The sequence below is a fragment of the Ochotona curzoniae genome, unplaced genomic scaffold (assembly GCF_017591425.1).
Source record: "Ochotona curzoniae isolate NIBS_2020 unplaced genomic scaffold, NIBS_Ocur_1.0 contig_3819, whole genome shotgun sequence".
Classification (NCBI taxonomy): domain Eukaryota; kingdom Metazoa; phylum Chordata; class Mammalia; order Lagomorpha; family Ochotonidae; genus Ochotona; species Ochotona curzoniae.
In genome coordinates, this window is record NW_024466004.1 from 17,071,423 (window position 1) to 17,095,609 (window position 24,187).

The 24,187-nt window shown below is 39.2% G+C and overlaps 1 protein-coding gene across 1 annotated transcript in view; it reads left to right on the forward strand.

The window, feature by feature from the left end:
• Positions 1-5,556: 5,556 nt before the first annotated feature.
• Positions 5,557-24,187, forward strand: part of LOC121158682 (muscular LMNA interacting protein) — a 130,205-nt gene continuing 111,574 nt past the window's right edge. Inside the window, 4 exon segments of the mRNA XM_040983568.1 lie at positions 5,557-5,601; positions 8,748-8,799; positions 8,802-8,902; positions 11,606-11,998. Coding sequence (XP_040839502.1) covers positions 5,557-5,601; positions 8,748-8,799; positions 8,802-8,902; positions 11,606-11,998 — 591 coding nt within the window.

A 24,187-nucleotide genomic window follows, 5' to 3' on the forward strand; every position in this document is an offset into this window, starting at 1 on the left:
GGTCTGGAGAAGCGAAGCTGGAATATCTTTATGGGTCACACCAATGCATCTGCCCAAATGCGAGACCTGAGCTGGGCTAGTTAGCATCAACCACTACCAACCACCACCCATGGGTGCACACAAAAGCAGGGCTAGATCATAGCACCTGCTAGTGAGTGTTGGAATAGGGGACTGGTAATGTTAGTCTGGGCCATGACACTAACCAGCATGTGAGAGAACCAGGTCTGGGGGAAGATTCTGCGGGGTCACCTCTGTGGAACTGTAATATCTGCTGGTTTGCTCAAGTGGTGGGAGTAGTGACAGGCTGAGCTACACATGACCATGGAACCTGAAGAAACTTATGGGTACTAGAGTTGGAAGCAGACTAGGTATAGGATAGAAGAGGCTGCAACATCCACCAGCTCATGCAGAGGCTGAGACAAAGGCACAGACTATACAGGTAAGGGCCTAGCACCCACCAACACATGGGAGATCTGTATCTGGGAGTGGACACACTGTGGGCACTTGGGGAACTTCCTTGGTGGGGCTGTCACTCCCACTGGTGAGCATGTCATTCAGGCCTGTGTGTTGATCAGGTCAGGCAAGGCACCTACACTCTGGGCAAGTATATGCACTGGTTCCAGGGTGCGGAATGCACTGTTCCGGGTTGGGCCAAACCTTAGCACATTAGTATATACAGGAGTCATGCTGGAGTGCAGGCCATGCTGGGCTAGGCTATCATACCTACTGTTTGAGCCAGGGGTGAGTGTGTTGGTCAGGACTGGGTTGCAGCATCAATCAGCGAGAGTTGGGACTAGAGGTGGGTGGGGCCAGGCCAGGCTGCAACATCTGATGGCAAAGACAGGGGATGGGCTGTCCTGGACTGGGTCAGAGGAACCATTGGCAGGTGCAAGATCTGTGGCTAAACCAGGGGAGCTAAAGGGCTGCTCCTGCTGGGTTGTGGTGAATACGGGAAATGGAATGGGGATTGTCTGGACTGGACATAGCTGCAGCATCCCTTAGCATGGGTGTGCACTGTGTCTGGGATGTGCTTGACTGGGCTAGGCTCCCGGCAATGCTGACGACAGGTCTGGATTGCAGCACCCACCAGCACATGTAAGACCTGGGCAGGGTGAGCCACAAAGAGAGCCAATGAGAACTGCTCTGCTGGGCTATTGCCCCGACTGGTGAGTGTGAGAACTGGCATGGGGGCCACCACACTGGGGCAGGGCTATACCATCTGTTGGCATGTATGTGACCTGGGTTAGGGGAAGAGTCAGGCTGGGCTAACTGACTATATCCACACTGGTTCATGTAAGAGCCAGAGCATGTATGGGCCGGTTGGGCTCTGCTGTATCATCAGCTGGCAAGTGGAGGGACTGTAGATAAGTCCTGTCATACTACACTGTTGAACCACCTAGAAATTACAAGATCTGGGACTAGGAGTACGCCCAGTAGAGAAACTGTGCGCACCCCTATAATAGCCTGCAATTCCCACTGATGCGCATGAGCATTAGGACTGGAGGCTGACCAGGCTGGACAGGCAGAAGCACCTGTCACATAAATGTGGGCTGGATAGTGGGGTTGATTGGGCTGAACTAAGCTCCAATACCCTATGCTGAGTACAAAAGCCAAATGGGATGCAGGATAGTCCAGAGAGGTCTACCACACATACCTGCATGTGCTGGAATCAGGGCTGGGGGAGGCCCTCATGGGGATTGCTGTCCTACCAAGTTTTAGTTCCCACTTTGTGTTCACGAAAGCCAAGTTTGTGGTGGGCAGGGTTGGGCAGGGTTGCAGCATCCGTTGGTTTGTGTAAGACATGGGGTTGAAGACAGAACTGACCCAGCAACTGCAATCATCAGTGTGTGTGTGATGGACTGAGCAGGACCCCTGGACTAGCTAGCACACACGAGTCAGATCTGGGGTCACCTCTGGTGTTTCTTTGGGGGTCCCCCACAACTGAATCAATGAACTTAGAACTTCAACTATAGGGAGAATCATAAGATCAGTGGTCTGATCATGGAGTGAATGTCTTAGAACTGAATCAACTTAGTTACTAAGATAGTGCAGTATATGGTATATCTAGATGCACATATGGGATGTGGCAGTCCACTGGGGCCTGCAAAAGACATCTAGTGCCATGGCAGAGGATGGAGGTCCGAAAAAACCAGACAACTCTCCCAGCCAAGGATTAACAGCAAGTATCTGGGCAAATGAAGAATCTAAGCTGGACTAAAAAAATAAAATCAAAACCAAAAACAAACAAAAAACCCCATAACAACAACAACAACAACAACGGCAACAACAAAAACAAAACTGAAAAACAACTTTGTGTTTCTTTGTGGGAAATAAATGATTAAATGTTTGTATGTTGGGGGATAGAATTTTTCTTCCTTTTAGCTAATATAACTTATGTGATCTTTTGTCATCCAAGACTGGAATCTCTTTTTATTGTTTTTTAAATCCAAGTGCCATTGCTTTTTTGATCTAAAGGAGAATGGTTTCTATAGAAATTATTCTAAATATATGTGTTCTTTCATGCTTTATGTAGTTACTAACCAGATGGCTGGAGCTTGTTGTTATAGTGCACGCCCATACTGTGTTTCTGTAATACAAAAACATTTAGGACAAAATTATTACTTTTGCCTTTATAAGAAACAATCTATTACAATAAAATTATTAATGCCATGAGGAAAAGTAAGGAGATATAATCAATAAGACATAGAGAAAAAATAACAAAATACCAAAATGATGAATGTATTTGATTGATTTCTATGTTGTGAAATGATTGAAGGAAGAATTTGAGTGGGGTTCATTGTAGAAGCTGAACAATCTCCTTTTGCAAATTTGATTGTGTCAATTTGCCCAAATATTCTTTATGTGTGTGAGAATGGATGAGAGAAAAAGATGGGAGGCAGAAAAAAAGAATGAGGTTAGGAAGGCCTCCACAGTTTTTTGGATCCCCCTAGAATTAAATGATCAAACATAGATGAAGGACTGCATGGTCACTTCCTTGTGGGAACCCCAAAAAACACTGAGGTAACAATGGCCTCTCATTCATACATCAGGAACCCCATCCTTCAGTGAGTAAAATTCAAGCACCTCTGTTCTATGTCTTTGATAATGCAGAGTTAGCTTACCTTTTCAGGCTTATTTGAGTGTATTATTGTGATCAAACCTGGAAGCTGTATCATCAAGTAACATTTTATGCTCTAGCACAGAGCTTTGGAGTTCAGACTTAATTTATTTATGGTAATCATAAGAACCCTGTGAAGTAATTACTATTTTGTTTATTTTCACATTTCACAGGCGAGAGCACTGTGTCTTTGAAAGATTCTGTAACTTGTCTGGAGTCCATAGTCGATGAGTGATCTGATTCCAGAATGTCATGCTTCAAGATTATAGTTGCTACTTTATTGTTTTTGTTGTTCTGAAAGGTACTTTTACTGAAATTGCTTTTAAGCAAGAAGTAGGCAGATTTTCCATGACACATTCATAAGAGTGCCTCAAATCTGGCTTTTAAAATTGCTCCAGAATAGGTGGTCACAATCACATGTCCTCTGAGATTTCTCCAAGTCTTTGCTTGTCAAGGCGCTGCCGGTCCACCTAGGCCTCCTTAGTCAGAAAAAGCACTTATTTGTCAGAAAACAAACAATGATTGGTTCTATGTATTAGAAAGCCTGGAAAAGAGCCAGAGTGAAGAGGCAGACACAGATCAGATAAGACAAAGATTGACAGTCTGTGGGTTCATTCCCCAGATGCTTACAGCAAGCAAGCAGCACTGATGCCAGCTTCTCTGTGTCATGTCAGGGACCCAAGCATTGGACCATCATTTGGTACCTCTTATGGCATGCATTAACAAGGCAGTGGAATCATAAAAACAGGCAGGACTTGAAGGATGCATGGATATGAGGTTTTGGCATCCCATGTGAAACATTAACCACTGCATCAAACATCTATACTCACTCTGCATCTTAGTAAGGTCCCCAGGTAGTTTGTGTAGGGGAGTTTCATAAAGACTGTGGTATTGTACTTCCTGTAGTTTTTTTTTTTTACTTTACATCTCTTTTATTTCTCTCCACCCCATTTTTTTTTTAAAGAATTATTTTCATTGGAAACGCAGATATACAGAGAGAAAGATCTCCCATCTGATGGTTCACTCCCCAAGCAGACACAATGGCTGGAGCTGAGCTGAAGCCAGGAATCTCTTCCAGGTCTCCCACATGGGTGCAGGTTCCCAAGGCTATGGGCTGTCCTCAACTGTTTTCCCAGGCCACATGCAGGGAGCAGGATGAGAAGCAGCGCCACTGAGACTAGAAATGGTGCCCATGTGGGATCCTGGCGCTTGTAAGGTGAGGACTTTAGCTGCTAAGCTATCGTACTGGGTCCCTGTTCCCTTGTTTTATATTTCCAACTTGACTATAATTGTTTTTGGAAGCAAGAAAGTGCCATATTCTCTATTGAAAATTCACAAATCTATGTGACATAGGAGAATACATATTGTTTAGTGAAAAATAAACAATTGTAACAAAGGAGATCATTTCTAGGTCAAAATGTGTTGTATTAATTACAACAGTTTTCTCCACTGTGCTAATAGAATCACTTTCAACAGTTCTTTTATTTGTAATGTTTCCAAAATTTGGATTTTTGATGTTGAAAATCTTCAGAAGCATAATATTGGTTCCTAAAGTAACAAGAATAATTTCTTCCCATAACCTTGGTAAATACCTAGCCATTCATATACAACATCTCTCATTGTTAAAGCACTTACATCGATATTACAGATTTAGAGAAAATGTATTACTGATGGAAATATAAAAACTGAAAACTTCAGTTCACTTGTGAACTTCTGTGGTTTCCCTGCAGTTCTGATATTCATTGCCTTCCAGGAACCTTGGAATGGAATTTTGTTTTGACAACTATTTGATTCCAAGCTTTATTTTACAGTGAATTTTATTAATAGCAAAATTTCAGTCACTGCAGATACTCCAGCATTGCAGCTTGCAAGTTGTACATCAAGGGCTGATGATTAAAGTTATTGATGATGTTCATGGAGTGTTTTCTGCTTCTGTATGTAGACAGTGTTCGCATGTGTTTCTATTTCTAAATGTTCTCCGTGAGCGTGACCAACGGATCACTGGGTTTGGCAATGCCATGACCCTTCCATTTGCTTCTCCTTGCTGTATGATTTGACTTCTCACTTCCTTCCGTAGAACATGTAATTGGAATGCATACATGGAAAAAAGAGGACAAACCCACATAGGTGGCTTTTTTTTTTTTTCACTTAGATACCACTCAGCAGTCGGCATGACCTCTCGTGAAGTTCCAAATCTAAAAATTGTGGACACATAAATCTGTTCTCTGGAGCTGACATAATTCTTTGATTCAGAAAGGATTTTGCCTTACCTCTTTTTAGAATTCTTTTTTTCCCTGTGTGCGTGTGCGTGTGTGTGTGTTGTTTTAGTAAGAAGCTTCCTTCCCACCTCAGTCATTGGTTTGCTCACTCCCTTGTGTGATGAATCAATGCTTCCAGAACAGGGGCTTCTGAGTGGCTGCGGGAACAATTACTTCCAAATGAACTCGTGCATCTTAGCAGGGAGCATTCAGACCACACCCCAGGTAAAAGGAGGTCTTTGCTTAATGCTTTCACTGACTTTTAAAAGCAGTAAACTGTGCTCATGGTGTTTGCTGCAAGAGGGCGAGAGGGAGAGCTAGCTACACGGGCGCAGATAAATCTGTCTGTATATCGAAATGAAGTGTTATCTGCAGTTAGGAAAAAGGGCGAGCTGGTAAAGCAAAACTGCTCATTGGGCAGAGGAAATGCTCAGGACTGTCCTTGGCATAGTGGGAATGCTGACATACCTTTCAACGCCTCTTGAATAGGAGGCTCCTGGCCATCTGTGAGTGTAGGTGTCGCCATCGGAAGGAAGCGAAGTTTCAGGGAAATACGGGAAGCTCTGATAGCCTGAAACTGAGCAGAAGAAACAGATAGCCTGCATGGCATGGGTGACAACAATTTCTCAAAATATTAGGCGGTCTGTTGAGGAAGGTGACATTTTATGGATTTTGAGTGTGTCAAAGCATATTTTTAGGAAAATATTTTAATCCTTTCAGCTCTTATTGCTACTATTAAAATATTTTCACCATGATAGCAACTAAGATGTTTAAACGGCATTGCCATTGAGGGCTGAAACTGTTAATTGGCAATTAACAAGTGCAATGCTATTAACATGCATCTGTTCTTGCTTTGTGTGGAAAATGATTTTTTATCACCATAGCAATCCATTTTTGGCTTCATTGGAACTTGGCCACACTATGCAGCAAACAAAAAATGTATTTTCTCTTTCCTCAGTAAGGGATTCAACACTTTCCTGGCTAACATGTGGCTCTCATCTGATTGTTGTATAATATGAGGAGCCTTCAAAATTTTATGGAAAATGCATACTCTGAAGAACCATGTACTGATTTAAAAATGCCTTAAAAATAAGCTTATGTTTTAATCTCATTTTCTATGAATTTTTTGAAATACTCTTGTTTCACAAGCATAGTTTTAATCCTTTTCTACTGTGAAGTTTTTCACAATGGAGTACCAGTCCCCTGTTAAGATAAACGGGTGTTATGTAAAGTCAGTAAAAAGAAACCCATTGTAATATTGTGCTGTTAGCTTAAAGATTAATTATCCAATAATCTTGTGATTGTGATTCAGGTATATTGGTGTAGAGAGAAATTTATCTCTGGCCTCCTTTCTCTCCATCGAAAACCTGGAGAGATGAATAAGTCTTTAGTTCTATTAACTTTTCCATATTTTTGTTTTCTGTAATGGCATCATGTATCAGTTCAACTAAAAAAGAAAGCCCTCCTGCAGTGATGAAAGAATTTTGTTTTAAAATGATGCTTCTGTAGGAAAATATAACAATAAAGAAGGAAAAAGTTTTATTTTAGTTCAAGTTGTCTTTACTATCAGTGTATGACTATGTTTAGAAACTGCCAGCATATTGTTCCAAAAGCACACCGAAGTGTCTGAAGCATCAGGTTTCATTCATATTTCATTTCTGTTTTGTTCACTAAAATTATAGCTATCAACTTTTTAAAAGTTTATAGTTTGTGATGCATCAGTTCTGGAGCTCTACTTGTGTTGCAGAGATTGAAAAGATTGAGTGACAAGAATTGGCAAAGTTTTGGGGGAAAATGCATTTTGTATATTTTAGAAGGAATTGCAACTTGGAAATAATTCTTTACCAGGAGGTGATTATGTAGAGCCTTATTGGTAATCCTATTTAAATTTCATAGGGAAAGAACATTAAGATAGATCTGTTTGCAAGATATTCAATGCTAAGAGCAGGCCTTCCTCCAGACCAGGGGACAAGATCCAAATTTCACCTTTTCTTCCTCAACTCCTGAAAGTTTATCTTTTTCATGTACCACCCATGGACAATTCTAGAATAGATTATTTGAATCACCTTCAGTGATTGTATTACCCAAACCACTTTCCATTCCGTCATGATATCCATGAGTCTCAACATGCAGACTTCGTCCTAAATATGTACTTGCAATGAAGGAATCTCAACTGAACTTGAACTGTGGTTATGCAGCAAGGTGGAGAATCCACCATGGGGGGAAGGTTGTGGGAGGAGCGGGAGAAATCCCAGCACCTATAAAACTGTATCACATAATACAATGTTATTAACAATAAAAAAAACTACACATCTAGAAAAGCTCTTGTGTTATGTGTAAGCTATCTTGCTCTCCAAATATCACAGTAAATCTGATATATTTTTTTTAGTATAAAAGTAAGCAGTGATTTATTCTTTTATGGTAAGCTGCCTCTTGGAGATTGTGGCATGACTGTAATAAAGGGGTAATGATAATTATTTCTTATGTTATAAGAAATTTATTTACCCTGTCAAAAATATTTATTTGAGAGGGGGAAGTGAGGGAGAATAAATATTCATCCCCCAAATATTTATAACAGCTGAGGCTGGGCTGGTTTGAAACCAAAAGCTGGGGAATTCATTCCAGCCTTGCCATGGAGGCAGAAGGAACTCAACTACTTGAGTCATTATTATTGCCCACCTGTGTCCTCACTCCCCAGGGCCTGCAGTGACAAAGTTGGAATCAGGAGCCAGAGCTGGGAGTCAAACCCAGCACTCAGGTGTGGTGATAGTCCTAACCAGCATCTTAACATCTATGCCAACTTCTCTCATCCTAAAGTAATGGCGTATTTTTGAATGAGTTAGGAGTAAATGAGAGGGTCTGCCCTTGATTGCCAGGCATTTGTAATCCAAGGCGTGCTTTTAATTTTAAGTTTATATTTTAGCATTCTTTGTAATGATAAATATTGAAATTTCCTTGTATGCTTGTTGTTCATGAGTTAATATATTGAACTTGCTCTCCCAGGGTCAAATTGATACAAGTCAACTGTGAAACAGACCAGATGCTATGTTAATGATAACCGCACTGTGGTAGTGACACCCTGTAGGATCCAGCTCAGCAGCTTGCTCTCCAACCTGTTATTTTATTGCCCTGCCCATAATAGGACCTTCCTGGGGTTGTAGTACTTTTTTCTGGCAAAAGGTATCATAAAAATTATAACCATAAAAAATTATAATCATTTTTATGACTGGTTTCTCTGGCAGTTGTACACATGTTCATGGGACAATAGGCCATTGATCAAAATAAATGAGACAAATGTCATAGTATGTTGAGAATAAAGTCAAGATAAACCTCTGGTAAGCTGAAAGTCTAATTTACTATGTTTTTCGTAGGTCTCTTCTGGTGACTCTGAAGCCAAACCTCTGATCTTCACGTTTGTCCCTACTGCCGAAAACTGCCAACTCACACTCAGCTGACTGACACCTCCAAATTCCTGGTTAAGATTCCTGAGGATCCAAGTGATAAGAATCCAGAAACTGTCAACAGGGTAGGATATTTTTTTATCATTTTATGTTTCCAACATTTATATTGAGTTTTTCTTAATGATGATTTGGAGATTTGTATAATTGTTTATTTCTTGTGCTTAAAGGAAGATAATTGTGACATCTAAAGTTGGTCTGACTGAATATAGGATTATGCTGTAGGAGCCTAAGTATTATCACATTTCAAGTTTTCGCTGGTGCGTTACTCTTAACTGTTGAGTTGATGTCCTTTTGATAGCTATTTACCATGGTAAATTCTGTCTCTTGGAATCATCACCCCAGTGTAGCTTAAGGTAATAAAGTGGAATTTAATTGTTCAAGTTTAAGAAAATTCAAGAAAACAGTAACACGTTATTATTTTACATTTGAGAATTAGTAACACTTAAAAAAATGATATCCAAGGCTGGAGCAGTTGTGGGAATTAGCATAACCATATTTTGTTGCTGGTTTTGTCAATTTGTACAATTTTAGTTGAAAAACCCTATCTGCTGTTTAAAACAGCGCATAAACTTTCAATAATGTAACTTTGAAATGCATCGCAAGAAAATAGTGTGAAAAAAGAAAAATGTTATGTAGGAAAATGGTTAGGACAAAAGCAGTCTAGTAACGAACAACCAGAAAAAAATGACAAAAATGGTACTATGTCACTTTCAGAAATTTTCCATTACAGATATTACGTGATTTGGTGGACAATGTTCATTGTATGCTATTAGAAGCTGAGATAAGTTTTAAATAACCTGTCTACCTAAAATTAAATCAGGTTTAGAAGTGAAATTAGAACCAACAAATAATAAAAACACCCTGAAAGTAATTTGTGTTAGAATAATGCAATTCTGAATAAAGCTTTTTTCTCCTTAAAATGTATCTAATATTGCTTTATCTTGAATAAAATGAGGTTGAGATAACTTCATATTATCTTTAGCCTATTGGAAGTGTATAAAAATAATCAGATCCAAGTTGCGCACACCAAAGCTGCTTTTCCTTTATCTAGGAAGCAGAGATGTTTTCACAGTCCTGGAGTTTTCAATGCTGCTGTCTTCTGTTAAAGAGTAATGAGGTCGAGTTGTTTCAGAGAAATCCTGAACTTTATATGTAAAGCATTTTTTCTTTTTTGAGAACGACCTTATTTATTTTTATATTATATGTTTTTCATGATATGGTTCCATAGGCACAGGGATTTCCCTTTTTCCCCCTATTGTTTTCTCCTATAATATTACAATAGTAGAGTCTTTCAACAACAGACACAAGTCCATCATTCAGCTAAGTGTATCATGACAATGTTGGTATAGACAATGACAGAGTCCAGCATCCTATTGTCAAGATATATTTAACAGTTTCATTGATAGCGCTGCTTTTATCCATGAAGAGAGATGCATACTGTAGTTTATCTTTACTTCCTGGTATGTTCATCTCCATTACATAGTTCCTCCATGTGAATATATGTCTATACATATTTGTCTACATATGGAACATTTCTGTGCAGATTCTCTCAAATGGTGCTTAGTTACTTGCAATGTATCCATGAGATCCTTTGCTACCAGGCTCTCCGAATAGTATGATCTTGCAACTATGTGAGCCAATCCAGGCTGCAGGCCTGCAAAGCTTCCAAAGATGACAAGCTTCACTGGCTGATTGTGATGGTATTAACATAACCACATCTTTAAAAGATTAAAGTTTCTTCCTGTTTTCTAAACAGTTCAATGTCAGTATAGGGTAGCTATTAGTTTATTTAGCTCTTTGTTGAACATATGCTAAGCTCTTACTGTTTGGAATTATAAGTATAAAAGGACGCCTTTTGTTTTTTAAAGCTTACTTGTTATCGGTAGGATAGACAATAATAAAATGAGAAACATATAATATAATTTTGGGTAGTAATAAATGCTGTGAAAAATGCATTAAAGAAATAGAAAAAAAGATGGATGAAGAAATTCTCATCAGAGGTACAACTGATACAATTGGCAGCAGCAATTGAAGAGTGTTCATGAAAATCCGCTTCTTAGTCTGCTTGTATCTAATCAATGACTTGATTTCCATCTGCATGCACAACACAAAACACATGTGTTGGAAAGAGCTATGCTAGTCCTGATCTTGCAAACTTTCTGCATATTTATAAAAAGTTGAATGGGAGATTTAGAATTAAAAATCTAAAATAAAATATCAGTCAAGAACACTTTGCACTAAAACTATCTATATATGTTTTGGTGTTCAAGTTCTTCCAAATAGCTCATATGGTTTTGTGCGCTAATCTATACATTTTTTCCAATTTTGCTTTCCTTTGAAGATTTTTAGAGGGATTTATGTTATTTAAAAAGTTTCATTCAAATTACATTACCTCTCTAGTTTTCAAAGTATACACTCAAACATAAACTAAACATTTGCCCAATCCCTATGGATTTCTTTGATATCTTTATCAAAAACATTTTCTGTTTTTCACTGCCTCTTTTTCAAAGATAATTTCAATAATGGTAAATAAAATTTGTTTTTCTTGTTGACATTGATTCTGAGCATGAAGTTGCTTGGGGTCTGGCCAAGTCAAACAGAAGGGTTAGCAAAATAAACCATTGACTTTAAGCCCTTGGAGCAATCCAGTTTTAAAAATCTGTGCTTAAAAGCTCTCTGTAAGCGGTTAAACTTTCCAATGTACATGCAAAAAATAAGTACCTTTTAAGCCATTATCAATGCTTTTTATATTCCTGTATCTATTTCAGTCTGATTCTAATGACTACTCAGTCTTGAACACTTGGAGCCAACAAGACAAAGACCACGAGACATTGACGAATACTTTAGAAGTCAGTGGAAAGAGTTCCCAGGAAAGAGGGCTTAAAGCAAGGGAGTCAGAAGGCATGCAGCAAAGTGACCTCTTCAAAGCTGAATATGTTTTTATTGTGGACTCTGAGGGAGAAGATGAAGCAGCAAGCAGAAAGGATGAACAAAGTCATTTAGTGTCAACAGGCACCACAGCTGCCCGACCCAAGACTTTGGCAATAACCTCCAATCTGGGGTCTGATACAGTGCGTCCCAAGACACGGGGCACTGATCCGAAGGCCTCATCATATTCTGAAATGGCTCATGGGCTGGGCCCTCAGCAAAGGCCTGCGCAGGTAGGTACTGTCTTTCTGCCATAAACATTTTCATATGCTTTTCATATACTTTGTTCTGGGCTGTGTGTAAAGTCTTCCTGGTCAAGGCATACAAAACACCAAAAGAAAAATGCACTAAAAAATCGAAATCTCGGCCCGGCGCGGTGGCGCAAGTGGTTAAGGTCCTCGCCTAGCACGCCCGGGATCCCATATGGGCGCCGGTTCTAATCCCGGCAGCCCCGCTTCCCTTCCAGCTCCCTGCCTGTGGCCCGGGAAAGCAGTCGAGGACGGCCCAAGGCTTTGGGACCCTGCACCTGCGTGGGAGACCCGGAAGAGGCTCCTGGCTTCGGATCGGCATAGTATCGGCCCGTTGCGCTCACTTGGGGAGTGAATCATCGGATGGAAGATCTTCCTCTCTGTCTCTCCTCTCTGTATATCCGCCTTTCCAATGAGAAAATAATAAAAATAAATCTTTAAAAAAAATCGAAATCTCATGATTATCAATCATAATATGAACATGATAAATTCATGAAAAAGGGTCCTCCAATTATACTGTGAATGAATTCAATAAAGAGAGTAAGTTTAGTTGTAGTGTATTGGGGAAGAAGTCTACCTCTTGCTTTAGAACAACCCTTTTTTTAAAAAAAATTTTTTTAAAGATTTATTTATTTTTATTACAAAGTCAGATATACAGAGAGGAGGAGAGACAGAGAGGAAGATCTTCCATCCGATGATTCACTCCAGAAGTAGTTGCAACAGCCAGTGCTGTGCCGGTCTAAAGCCGGAACCAGGAACCTCTTCCAGGTCTCCCACATGAGTGCAGGGTCCCAAAGCTTTGGGCTGTCCTCGACTGCTTTCCCAGGCTCAAGCAGGGAGCTGGATGGGAAGTGGAGCTGCCAGGATTAGAACAGGCACCCATATGGGATTCCAATGCTTTGAAGGTGAGGACTTTAGCCACTAGGCCATGCCGCTGGGCCCAGAATAATCCTTTTATATTGGAAGTTTCCTAAGTCAGCAGAGGGTGTTTTGTGAGTTGAGTACATCAAAACACATTTGTCAAACATAGGAAAGGTCATTGAGAGGGCATCAATTGGAGATTGAACACATTGTTTCAAAACTAACAAAAGAGCGAAAGAATAAATGACATAACAGTGTATAAGGAAATAGTTTTCCTCTGTGTGTCTTTGGAAAATATCTATTGTTGCCATGGAAACTACCACAGCTGTGCTCACCTTAATGAAAATGGGGGACTATCCCACTCCAAAGTTTAGCTGCAAGAGTAAGAGACTCTTTAAAATGGCGAGCCCATGATGCAGGAGGAAGAGGACCATATCTATATTGGCAGGGCAGAACAATTAGGGATTTTTTTTGAAGGGGAAAAAAAGTGTGATTTTGTCATTTACTGGCTATTTGACTTAATGAAAATATCAGATGACTTTGCCAGCTGCAGTTAGAATGGCAGCAATGGAGAAACTGGTTTTGAGAGAAAATAGTAGATATAGAACTCTAAACTCCTCAACAAGAAGCATGAACTGGCACAAAGATGCCCAATTTGGGACCGATTTGACCAGGCATTTGCAAGCATCCCAAAGTATCTGAAGGATGTTGTTTTTGGCATACTGGTGATTTTCTTTCACTAGGATCTATTTAAAACCATAGAATAAACATTTGTCTTCAATGCCATCCCATCTTTATTTCTACAGTGTGCTCTCACTTCCTGAGGCTGTATTTTTTGTTCCATTGAAGCACCAATTTTCCAGCGTTTCCTTTGGTAATGCAAGATTCACACCATAGTGTTCCACTTGTAGGTCTACTTTACTAAAGCCTTTGTTTCATCTTGACGTTTTCTCATCTAGGTGTTAGAGGGAAATATTCTATCATGCAATTAAACATGTTTTCAAGAAACTGTGATAAATTTACACATTTCTTTCTTGTCTCAGGAATGATGACAATGATCAGGTTGGAGATGAGGGAATTTCCATGAGCAAGTTTTCTGTGATATCTTAGAGGACAGCATATGGTATGATGATACCAAATACAAAGAAAAATATTCCTAGTGAAGGGATCTTTGAATTTTTAATGTTGATTCTTTTCTCTCAACTGCTGGGTTTCTTCCTCTTAATTGGCCATTTTCTTTGTTTTCATGGAGCTAAATGTAATGTATAGCGATCAAACGAGAGGCAGACTATGTATACTTGAGAATTTTTTTTTTAAAGCTGATTTAGAAACAGCTTGTAGCTTGCTTTTCCAACTACAAATAAAAGTCAAATCTAGTTTATTAGTAGTGGCTGAAAATTATGTTTATAGCAATGGAAGAAAGCTAGATTCTGAAATGTTTGGGTACTGTCATTGTCTACGTTCCCAAATCCTATGAATTTTTTCACAGATAGTAGGGCATTCGGAAATAAAAACAAGATGACTGAATCTCAGAAGTTATAACAAAACAGAAAGAATTGCCACTCCAGAGAATGCAGGCTGGGAAGTTTAATGCAGTCAGTAGTAGAAAATAAGAATTTTCAAAGGTTCCATAATTACCTACTTGATGTCAACAAAATCAATTTTTCAGTCAGAAGTGGATCAATTAGGGGAATCTGTGGCCTACTCGCTAAGGATGAATCCACTGTTGGTTACTCCTAAAGAACATCTTTTTTCTCTTAGCCTGGGCTTTATCTGATCCATAGCCTAGTCAGAATATCTTTTTCTATCATATCTTGCAATTCCCCCTTCAGCTTTCCTATTGTATGCTATTGTACTCCTATTGTACCATAATGTACGCTCTTCACACCTTTCCATCATTTAGCCCTTGATTTCTCTGTGTGGAATATTTTTTTTTCTTCCTCAACCCCATCTTCATTTTGGCCCAGGCTATGTGATACTGTAAATGTAATTCAAATAACCTCTATCCTTAGACATATTTCTTTTGAACAGTAGTTGTTTTCAACTCCTATCCTTGTAACTATTTATATATGCCCCTTTTGGAAAATGTTCATAATTCTTCTGCCTATTGCAATGGTTAGCTTAATCCATTTCCCCACTGGTTTGAGATAGCTTGAAATAAGGATCTGTCTTCTCTTAATTTCTCTATCTCTAGAACTCAGTGCAATGCCTCACATAATGTGTATGGAAAGAATAAACAATTGAAAATCCCCATTCTGCTCACTTTTGAAGTATTTTTTTTTAAAGATTTATTTTATTTTTATTGGAAAGGCGGATATATAGAGAGGAGAGACAGAGAGGAAGGTCTTCCATCCGATGATTCACTCCCCAAGTGAGCGCAACGGGCTGATGCTATGCTGATCCGATGCCAGGAGCCTCTTCTGGGTCTCCCACGCGGGTGCAGGGTCCCAAAGCTTTGGGCTGTCCTCCACTGCTTTCCCGGGCCACAGGCAGGGAGCTGGAAGGGAAGCGGGGCTGCCGGGATTAGAACCGGCGCCCATATGGGATCCCCGGGGTGCAAGGCTAGGACCTTAACCACTGTGCCACCGCGCCGGGCCCTGAAGTATTTTTTAAGCTACTGACACCATGATGAAATATGGTTGTTTTATCCCACTGAAAGCAAACTCTTCCTAAAATGATTCTGGCAACTTTATTCTGTATGTTTTATATAATTATGTCATTCTAGCATGTATCATAAATGTGGCTTATCTCCCCTATCAGTTTTTAAAACATTTAAAAGTAAATCTAATGTTAAGTTCATTTCAATGAAATGAACTTATATTTTGATCTTTACAGTGGTTAGTTTCGTATTTTGAATATAGTAAATATCAATATTGTATTGAATGTGTATCTTTTTAATAATTGTATGAAAGGCAGTTATAGGGAGAAAGATAGACGGGGAGAGAAATCTTCCCTCTGCTGGTTTACACCTCTACTGGCTGTAAGGGCCTAGCCCAGACTGAAGCCAAGAACCAGGGGTTCCAGTATCCCCTGTGGGTGGCAAGGGCCAATCACTTGTGCCATTTCTGTTGCTTTTCCAGGTACATTGGCAGGGAGCAGGATTGGAAGTGGAGCAGGTGGGACCCAAATTGGCACCATATGGTGGCAATTGCAACCTGCCTGGCTTTGCAGGCAGTGACTTCACACAGCAGGCAGATGAATAGGAAATAAAGCATCTATGAACTCTGCTAGTGCTAATGCTACTTGAGTCATGCATGGTACTAAAATTCTATGTGAATGTACATTATGCTCAATAAATCAGTAAATAAAGTGTAAGTCAAAATCAAACACACTACGTACGAAGAATTTGAATCTGATTTTTAAAAGAACAGTATAGAAATAGAAGACTTGAATTTTGATGTGAAAATCCAAATCTTAACTAAGGGTGCCATTAAAGTTAAAATTTAGGTTGAATGTATACATGACACACAGGATGATTTGCCTGAGACCTTGATAATGCTTAGAATTAGTGCCAATAGGAATAAAAAGATAACTATATAGGATGGAATTAGCTGGACTTAAAAAAATAATAGTATATGGAAGCATTCAGCATGAATGTAGTTAATAATTACAAAACAACAGCCGCAACATGAATGGTGGAGCAATTAGCAGGTTTTGGGAAGAGACAGAAAGGAATTGGACATAAGCTGAGTTGGAGCTGCACTGGAGAACTGCAGGATAGTATCTGGAAGGGAACTGGAAGTACAAAGCAGGGAGAGTTGGAGCCTCAAGATATTGTTTCATATAAGTCAAGGTTATGGGGTTAGCAAGGTTTACTTAAGAAAAGGATGTAGAACAAAACAGTGTAATATTCAAGCAAAGAAATACCAAAAAACAAAGAATCTGTGAATAAAGAGAAACCCATTAAAAGATTGAGAAGGAACAAAAACAGAGAGGTTTTACTGTGCCAGATAACAAACCTTTCAATAGAAATTGCAGTTTGGGCCTGGCACGTTGGCCTAGTGGCAAAAGTCCTTGCTTTGAACATGATGGGGTCCCATTTGGTCGCTGGTTGTAGTCCCGGTGGCCCCACTTTCCTTCCGATTCCATGCTCGTGGCCTGGGAAAGCAGTTGAGTATGGCCCAAGCCTTGGGACCCTGCAACCGCATGGGAGACCTGGAAGAGCTCCTGGCTTCGGACTAGCACAGCTAGGGCCATTACAGTCCCTTGGGAAGTGAAACAGCGGACAGAAGTTCTTCTTCTCTGTCTCTCCTCCTCTCTGCATATCTGACTTTGCAATAAAAATAAATACATCTTTAAGAGAGTAGTTTGCAGAGAGAATATAGAACAAGGTAAAATGTGGAACGCTCAATCCCATTTAATCTGCTGGTTGATATCATTTGATCATCTTTTTGGAAAGAGTGCAAGTGTGAAAAGGGGGAGAAATCATGTGGAGATTGAAGAGGGGAATTGAGGTCAGGGAAGCCATGCACTGGCCTGTTGGTTTGGGAACCCAAAGGCAGCTAGAGCACCTCAGGCAATGCTCTTTTGGACAAATTACTTATAATCAAATACCAGTTTCCTCAGTAGTTAGATGAGGTGCTAATGTCAGCCTTCTACCTGAAATGTTAATGATACATTTACAGTGATGCACGAAGCATGAACCATAATTTGAAGAGGTGATGACGCATAAGTAAAGAGTTAAGAAATAAACAGATACAAGAAGTGCCTGACCAGAGGGTTCCTCTCAGAGAGAGGAGCAACTCAATGCCTTTTCCCTGTCCTGTCTTCATTTGGGAAACCATATTTCTTATCAACTTAATTTATCTGTTTTTGTTTGCTTTGTTTTGTTTTTAGTACTAAGCACTGTCTCAGCCAAAAGGTCCTCAGTTGGGTCATGGCGTGTCTATATGGAGGAGGAGAACTGAACATGTGGCCAATTAGCTTAGGAATGTGTGCTGCCAGAGGCTCTGGCGCTGTCACACAGGGACCTGGCCCAGGCAATATCTTCCCTGTAACTTCCAATCTTAGAAACCTGCACTGATCTGTCTCTGTCCTCTGGCTGCTGCTGACCTTCCCTAAAGACCACTGGCATCCATCTGCACCTGCTATCTTAAGAGCAACACTTGCAGCTGAGGACTTTGGACTTTGGCTGACTGTTGCCTGGATCATGTGCATGATCCCCTGAAGAGTTTGTTTTCAAAACTAGTTTCTGCCTGGGACAGTGTCTGACCCATGGTTGGCTTTTAGCAAGTGATTTTCTCTCTTTAATGATTTAGTGATAACAATGTGCTTTTGGGTACAAAGTAAGGAACATGTGGAGCAGGAGAGATTTTGTGCATTTGTTCCAATGTAGCTTGAGTTATGACTTAGGGGGAAAAAACACAGAAATTAAGAACTGGCTGGGATGAAATAGATGAAGTTTTTGGCAATTTGGACATCAGCACATATATTTGCTAGATACTTCAGCCTGTGGATCTATGGAAGAAGGATTGTAACAATTTGTTCAGTACCTTACACATAGGAAACTTCATTATATTCCTGTGTTTCAAATTTATAAGGAAACATCCTTTTATACCAAAGCGTTACATTAAAATAGTCCCTATTTCTCTTTCCTTCCACTGAAATCATGAACTACTTGATGACAAATAGCCTTTTTCTCACTTTTTCTTCCCATTCTCGAACACAACGCTTGTAACATTTTGGGTTGTCAGGGTCTGAGCAGTGAACAAATAAATGAGAAGATGATTCTCCGTTTCTCTTGAGCCTATAATCTAAACAGCAAATGGGCACTAATCCTGAGGATGCATGGCTGACAGCAAGCTGTAGCAGGGAATGGAAGATAATTTGCGGTTCCTGTCTCCTAGTTAGGGCTGCTGCTTTGTATTTTGCTCAAAACAAATCGCACAATTATGGTTTATAGCCATTGTCTCTATTCCCGCTAAAGTAAGGTTTTTTTTTTTTTTGCTTTTTACTTGTAAAGTTATTTATTTGTTGAAGTATTAAGCCTTTTCCCACACAAACCTAATCATCTCATCTTGAAAATTAAAAAAAAAAGAAGGAAGAAATATTTGAGAGAGAGAGGAAGGCAATATCATTATGCTCCTAGAATTCTAACTATAAATTTTGTTGACTCTGATAAATATTATTTAAAATTTAAAGATTTATTTACTTATTTTTATTGGAGAGGCAGATTTGCAGAGGGAATGAAAAACAGAGAGGTTTGGCGTTCATAGGGTCACTCCCCAATTGGCTGCAATGGCCAGAGCTGAGCTGATCCAGAGTTACGAGTCAGGGGCTATATTTAGGTCTTCCATATGGATTCAGGGGCCTAAGGACCCGAGTCCTCCTCTACTGCTGTCCGAGGCCACAAGCAGGGAGCTGTATAGGAAGTCGAATGGCCAGAACATGAACCAGTGCTCATATGGGATACCAACACTGCGTGGAAAAGGGTTAGTCTGCTTAGACACCATGCTGGCCTGATTTTACTATCAAGAAATAAAGAAAAGTAATGTAAAATAAAAAAAAAAAATAACTAGGGAATTGAGAAGTTGAAGACCTTCAAAAAAAGGTTGAGGGATTAAATTTTTCCAGTTGGGCTCTGCTAACTGCTGAGAGGACCAGCTTGAAATGCTTCAAGTAGCTCCTAAAATACGACATGCTCAAGTTAAGATGCCAGGAGGTAATGTGCACATGGTCAAAGTTAGAAGACTCTTAAGTGCCTCCTGTCAGTAGGTGAGAAGACTTCTTGGTAAGCCCGTGTGACTTAGTAATTAACCTCAGCAGTTCAGACCTGTGTTTTTCCTCATTCACACGTATCACTAACCAAGTGATTGCATTTTGAAAACCACCTTTCTCTAGTGATTTCCCCACTGACCCATTCCCACTCCCTTTCTTGCTTAGGGTGAGTATATGTGTCCCTCCTCTTATCTTTGTCACCTTCCCTGGTAAGATTGCACACATTTAGTTTATTTTTCTGAGCCAGTGGGAGACCCCAAGCTTTGCTGTGACGCTGACAGAATTCCTTGACTCCTTGAATAATGCTGCTGCTTACTCTGGGTGGGCTAACACTGAGAATGTGGTATATGTGTGGGAAATTTAGTTACTGTGGTGAGTCTGCAGAAAGATGATTCAGTCTTTAATAAAGATGATCTCTTGGTTTGTTGTCAGATCTTGCGTTCCTCTCTGGCTGGGGAAGTGAGGAATGAATAAGACACTGGAGGCACTATTCTTCCCACGACCTAATTACCTAGTAGGAAAGGACAATTGCAATAAAGTATGGACTGAAAGCTGAAGGACAAATACAAGTTTTTTGGGCCTTGCAGATATTCGGAATAGGCAAGGAAGTACCAAGATTCAAGAAGAAGAGATAGGGAGATAAGACACATGAATAGAAGTCATCAAAATATGGAAAAGTCGGAGACAAACTGTTCAGTAGCCAGTGTGAACTGTATTACTTGCTTATTATATAATAGATTAGCACCAAGTTAGTGGCTTGAAAAAAAAATCACCTGCTTATTTTCTGCTGGGTTTTGTAGTTCAGAAATCTTGGCTGACTGGATCAGGTTCTTTGTCCAGGATCTCCCAAGACTGAGATCTTCGTGACAGTCAGGTTACGTTGTTCTGAAGGTTTGGCCATGGAAAGTGCCTCTTCTATGTTCACTCATATTGTTGACACAATTAATTTCCTTAAAGAATTCATGAAAGCTTGTTTCTTGAAGATAGTACAGGAGAAATTCTGCCCAACTTTGAGTTCCTAACCTTTTGATTTTCTTTTAAAAAACTCACTTGATTTGGTCAATACCACATAAGATAATATTCCTTATAGTTAACATAAAGTCAACTGACCAGGACTTTTAATTATATCTGAAGACCCTTTTTTCTTTGTCAGCTTCCATAGTTATAAAATGTTATCATCCTCACCCATATTCAAGAGGAGCGGATTATGTAAGACCTTGACTCTTTGGGAGGTCACTTTATGGTGGGCTGGCTTCAAAAGGTAAAAAAAAATCCACTGCACTGCACAGAATTGCATTATATTGTTCAAAGTTGGCAGAGGAGATACCATAAGGATATGTAGTCAGGGGAAACAGGTGATACAGAAGATCTTGGTATCCATATATGCACAAGACTGATCAGTTAGCTTTTAGCCCTTAAAAACAAAATGCCAAAATGTAGTGTTTTCAACACCACAATTTATTTACCTCAAAAATTTTCAACAGCTTGGGTTATGTTGAGCTAGGTAATTGTACAGATATCACATGTGACTGGTTTTGTTATGGCTCACCTAAGTGTCTGTGATTGCCTGTTGACTTGGTTGGTGGATGGTTAGTTGTCTATTGGGCTGTGGTGTTAGATTCTGCTTTAGCCTAGCTGGACTTAAACCGTCACAAGCCACTGCTTCCTGTAAGGCATTGGTAGTGTCTCACCAGACAAAATAGAAGTCATCTAGGGCGGTTTTCATTTACTTGCATTTTCAAAGAACAGAGAATTTTCACGATTTTTCACTATCCACTACGAAGATATTTGCCATTATATACTTTTAAAGATTGATTGGGTTTGTACTTTATGCTATGATGAGAGCTAGTAAAAAAGAAAAGTGATAATACACATGTTCTGGGAGAAAATTCATAAAATGAGATCTCCAAGAGAGCAAGAGGTGCTGTGATTCAAGGTATACAGGAAAAATTCACCTTTTAAACAGTGAAAAGTCATATTTCCTCATAAAAAAGAAAATAGGATAAGACTAAATCTAGGAAATTTGGTTTCCTAAAAATATCTGGTTTTGGAGAAAAGAAATTTAGATCTAATAAGCAGAATAGAGAAAGTAGTATGTTAATGATTTCTGGAGAACGTATTTAAATACCTATGAATTTAGAATAGCAGAGCAGAAGAGGAAGCCAAAGTTCAAATCAAAAGAAAGAACAAGCATAAGCACTCTGAAAGGCCTTGGGTCAGCTGGCATCACAGAGTTTGAATCTGAAAATACCAGAGCACAGTGTCTCACCCAATCCATATGTAATTTACAAAAGCTGTCCACTCTTCACAGGTGCAGGAAAAGCTAGCCCATTCTTTGCTGGTGCCCTAGTGCAGTGATATATGTAAATCTCGTGCAATGGTCATGCCCAATCATAGAATGGGACCATAATTTCCTTGGTCTAATGTGCATATTTAACTGACTGAAACTAGTAATATAAAAGCAGTTGGTGGAACTGATTTAAGAATTAGATCAGCAAGAAGCCAATGTGATTTCAATGTTACTGTATTGGTGAGACTGATGTTGAGAACAATACTGCCAAATCCAATGAAAAGTAGCAAAGGGTCAGGCACATGAGGCCAGAAAGGAGGGGCAGCATTTTGAAGTAAAGATCTTTAGCTCATGATAGATGGACAGAAAACATTGCCAAATTCTTTACCATACATGTATACTGTTCATGTTTTAAAAGGTCAGTCTGTAGGTTAAACAGGAAGCAGCTTGAAGTAGGAATACCATGAAAGAATATTTAATTTGCTTGGGAAAGAAAGGTTGAAAATCTCACCTGTAGCATTGTGAATACACATCAGAGAAACCCTATTAATACTAAGTTTAGAAGGCCAAGCTGGCATAATGATTGAAATATAAAGGATAGTAGAGAATCAAAGTTTTGTTATTTTCCATTATAGGGCTGCACTGTAATTCTAAAATTAGCTGCTCCTGTATATGCTCAATTTTATTTTTCTGAGTATGTCTTTGAGATCCTAGAATGTTTTAATAAAATCCCAATCTGATAGATACTACTTTTTTTTCACTTTTTAAAAAGTTTATAATCATTTTATGATAGTCTCATAGATCCTGGAATTTCCCTTACCCCCTCCCCAATTCACCCCCCTCTCACTGGGTCCCTCTATACTATTACTATAGTACAGTTCTCCATAACAGTTATATGTCCATCTTTGTGGGCATGGACAATGGCAGAGAGTCCAGTATCCTATTGTTAAGATATAGTGAACAGTTTCATTGGGAGTCCGTCTTTAGTCTGAAAGTAGAAATGCATACTGAATTGGATCCTCACATTATAGTCTCCATTACACAATGACTATACATCCCCTTAAATGAAAAGCCACAAAGCAAAATCAACAACAGGAAGAAAAAAAGAAATTAACAACACCATGAAGTTAAATAATTTGTTTCTAAATGACTAATGTGGTGCTGAAGAAAAAGAAAATCAACCATCTTGAAGAAAATGATGCTATTGTATGATCTGTGAGTCATGAAGAATTTAATAAGAAAGTGTTTTGAAGAGGGGAAACTAACAAAAAACATCAAAATGCATGAGATAGTTTCCACTGATTTTTGTTGGTGAGATATGTCTCCTGTGGGCAACAAATACGTATGATTTTTTAAAATCCAGTTTACTAACCTATGATGTTTGATGGATGAGTTTAAGCCATTTACATTCAGGGTTAATATATATGGGTGGTAATTTGGTCCTGTCATTTTAACAATGGGTTGTTCATTGATTTAGTCTTCTGTTGTTATTGTACTGGGATGTTCTTCACCTCTGGTTTTAGTGGGTCCTATTCCTCTTTGTCAAGGGAACATATTTAAGTATCCTTTGTAGGGCAGGTTTGGAAGAGGTAAATTCTTTTAGCTTTTCTTTATTGTGGAAAAATTTTGTTTCATTTTCAAAGGCAAAGAAATGTTTGCTGGGTACATTATCCTGGGCCAAAAATTTCTTGCTTTTAGAATCTGGAATATGTAGTTCCTTTCTCTTCTGGCCTGTGGAGTTTCCTGTGAGAGGTGTCCTGTGAGTTTAATTGGCATTCTTTATATGTCATTTGATTTTTTTCATGTGCACATTTAAGGATCTTTTCCTTATATTTGATTGAAGAGAGCTTGATTATCATGTGTTGTGGTGAAGATCGCTTTTGATCAACCTTGTTGGTAGTTCTATACCCCTCCTGGATGTTGTTTCCCAATTCTTTTTCTAGATGAGGGAAGTTTTCCCTTTTTATTTCATTAAATATATTTGTAAACCCAGCTTCTTTTTCTGCACCTTCTGGGACTCCCATAACTCTTAGGGCCTTTAAATAGTGTCTTTCAATTCTTGAATACTTTTTTTTTTTTTGCCTGATCCAGCTCTGCTTCCAGCTTTTTGTTTGTTTCCCCCTGGTGACAGGAAATATCTAATTTTGAGATCCTTTCTTCTGCTTGCTTCATTCTATTTTGGAGACTTTCCACTATACTTTTAATTTGCTTCACTGTCTTCTTTATTTCTGATATATCAGCTTTCATTTGATTCATTTCCAGTGCGACATATTCCTTAAATTCCTTGAATGCCTGCTTTATATGCT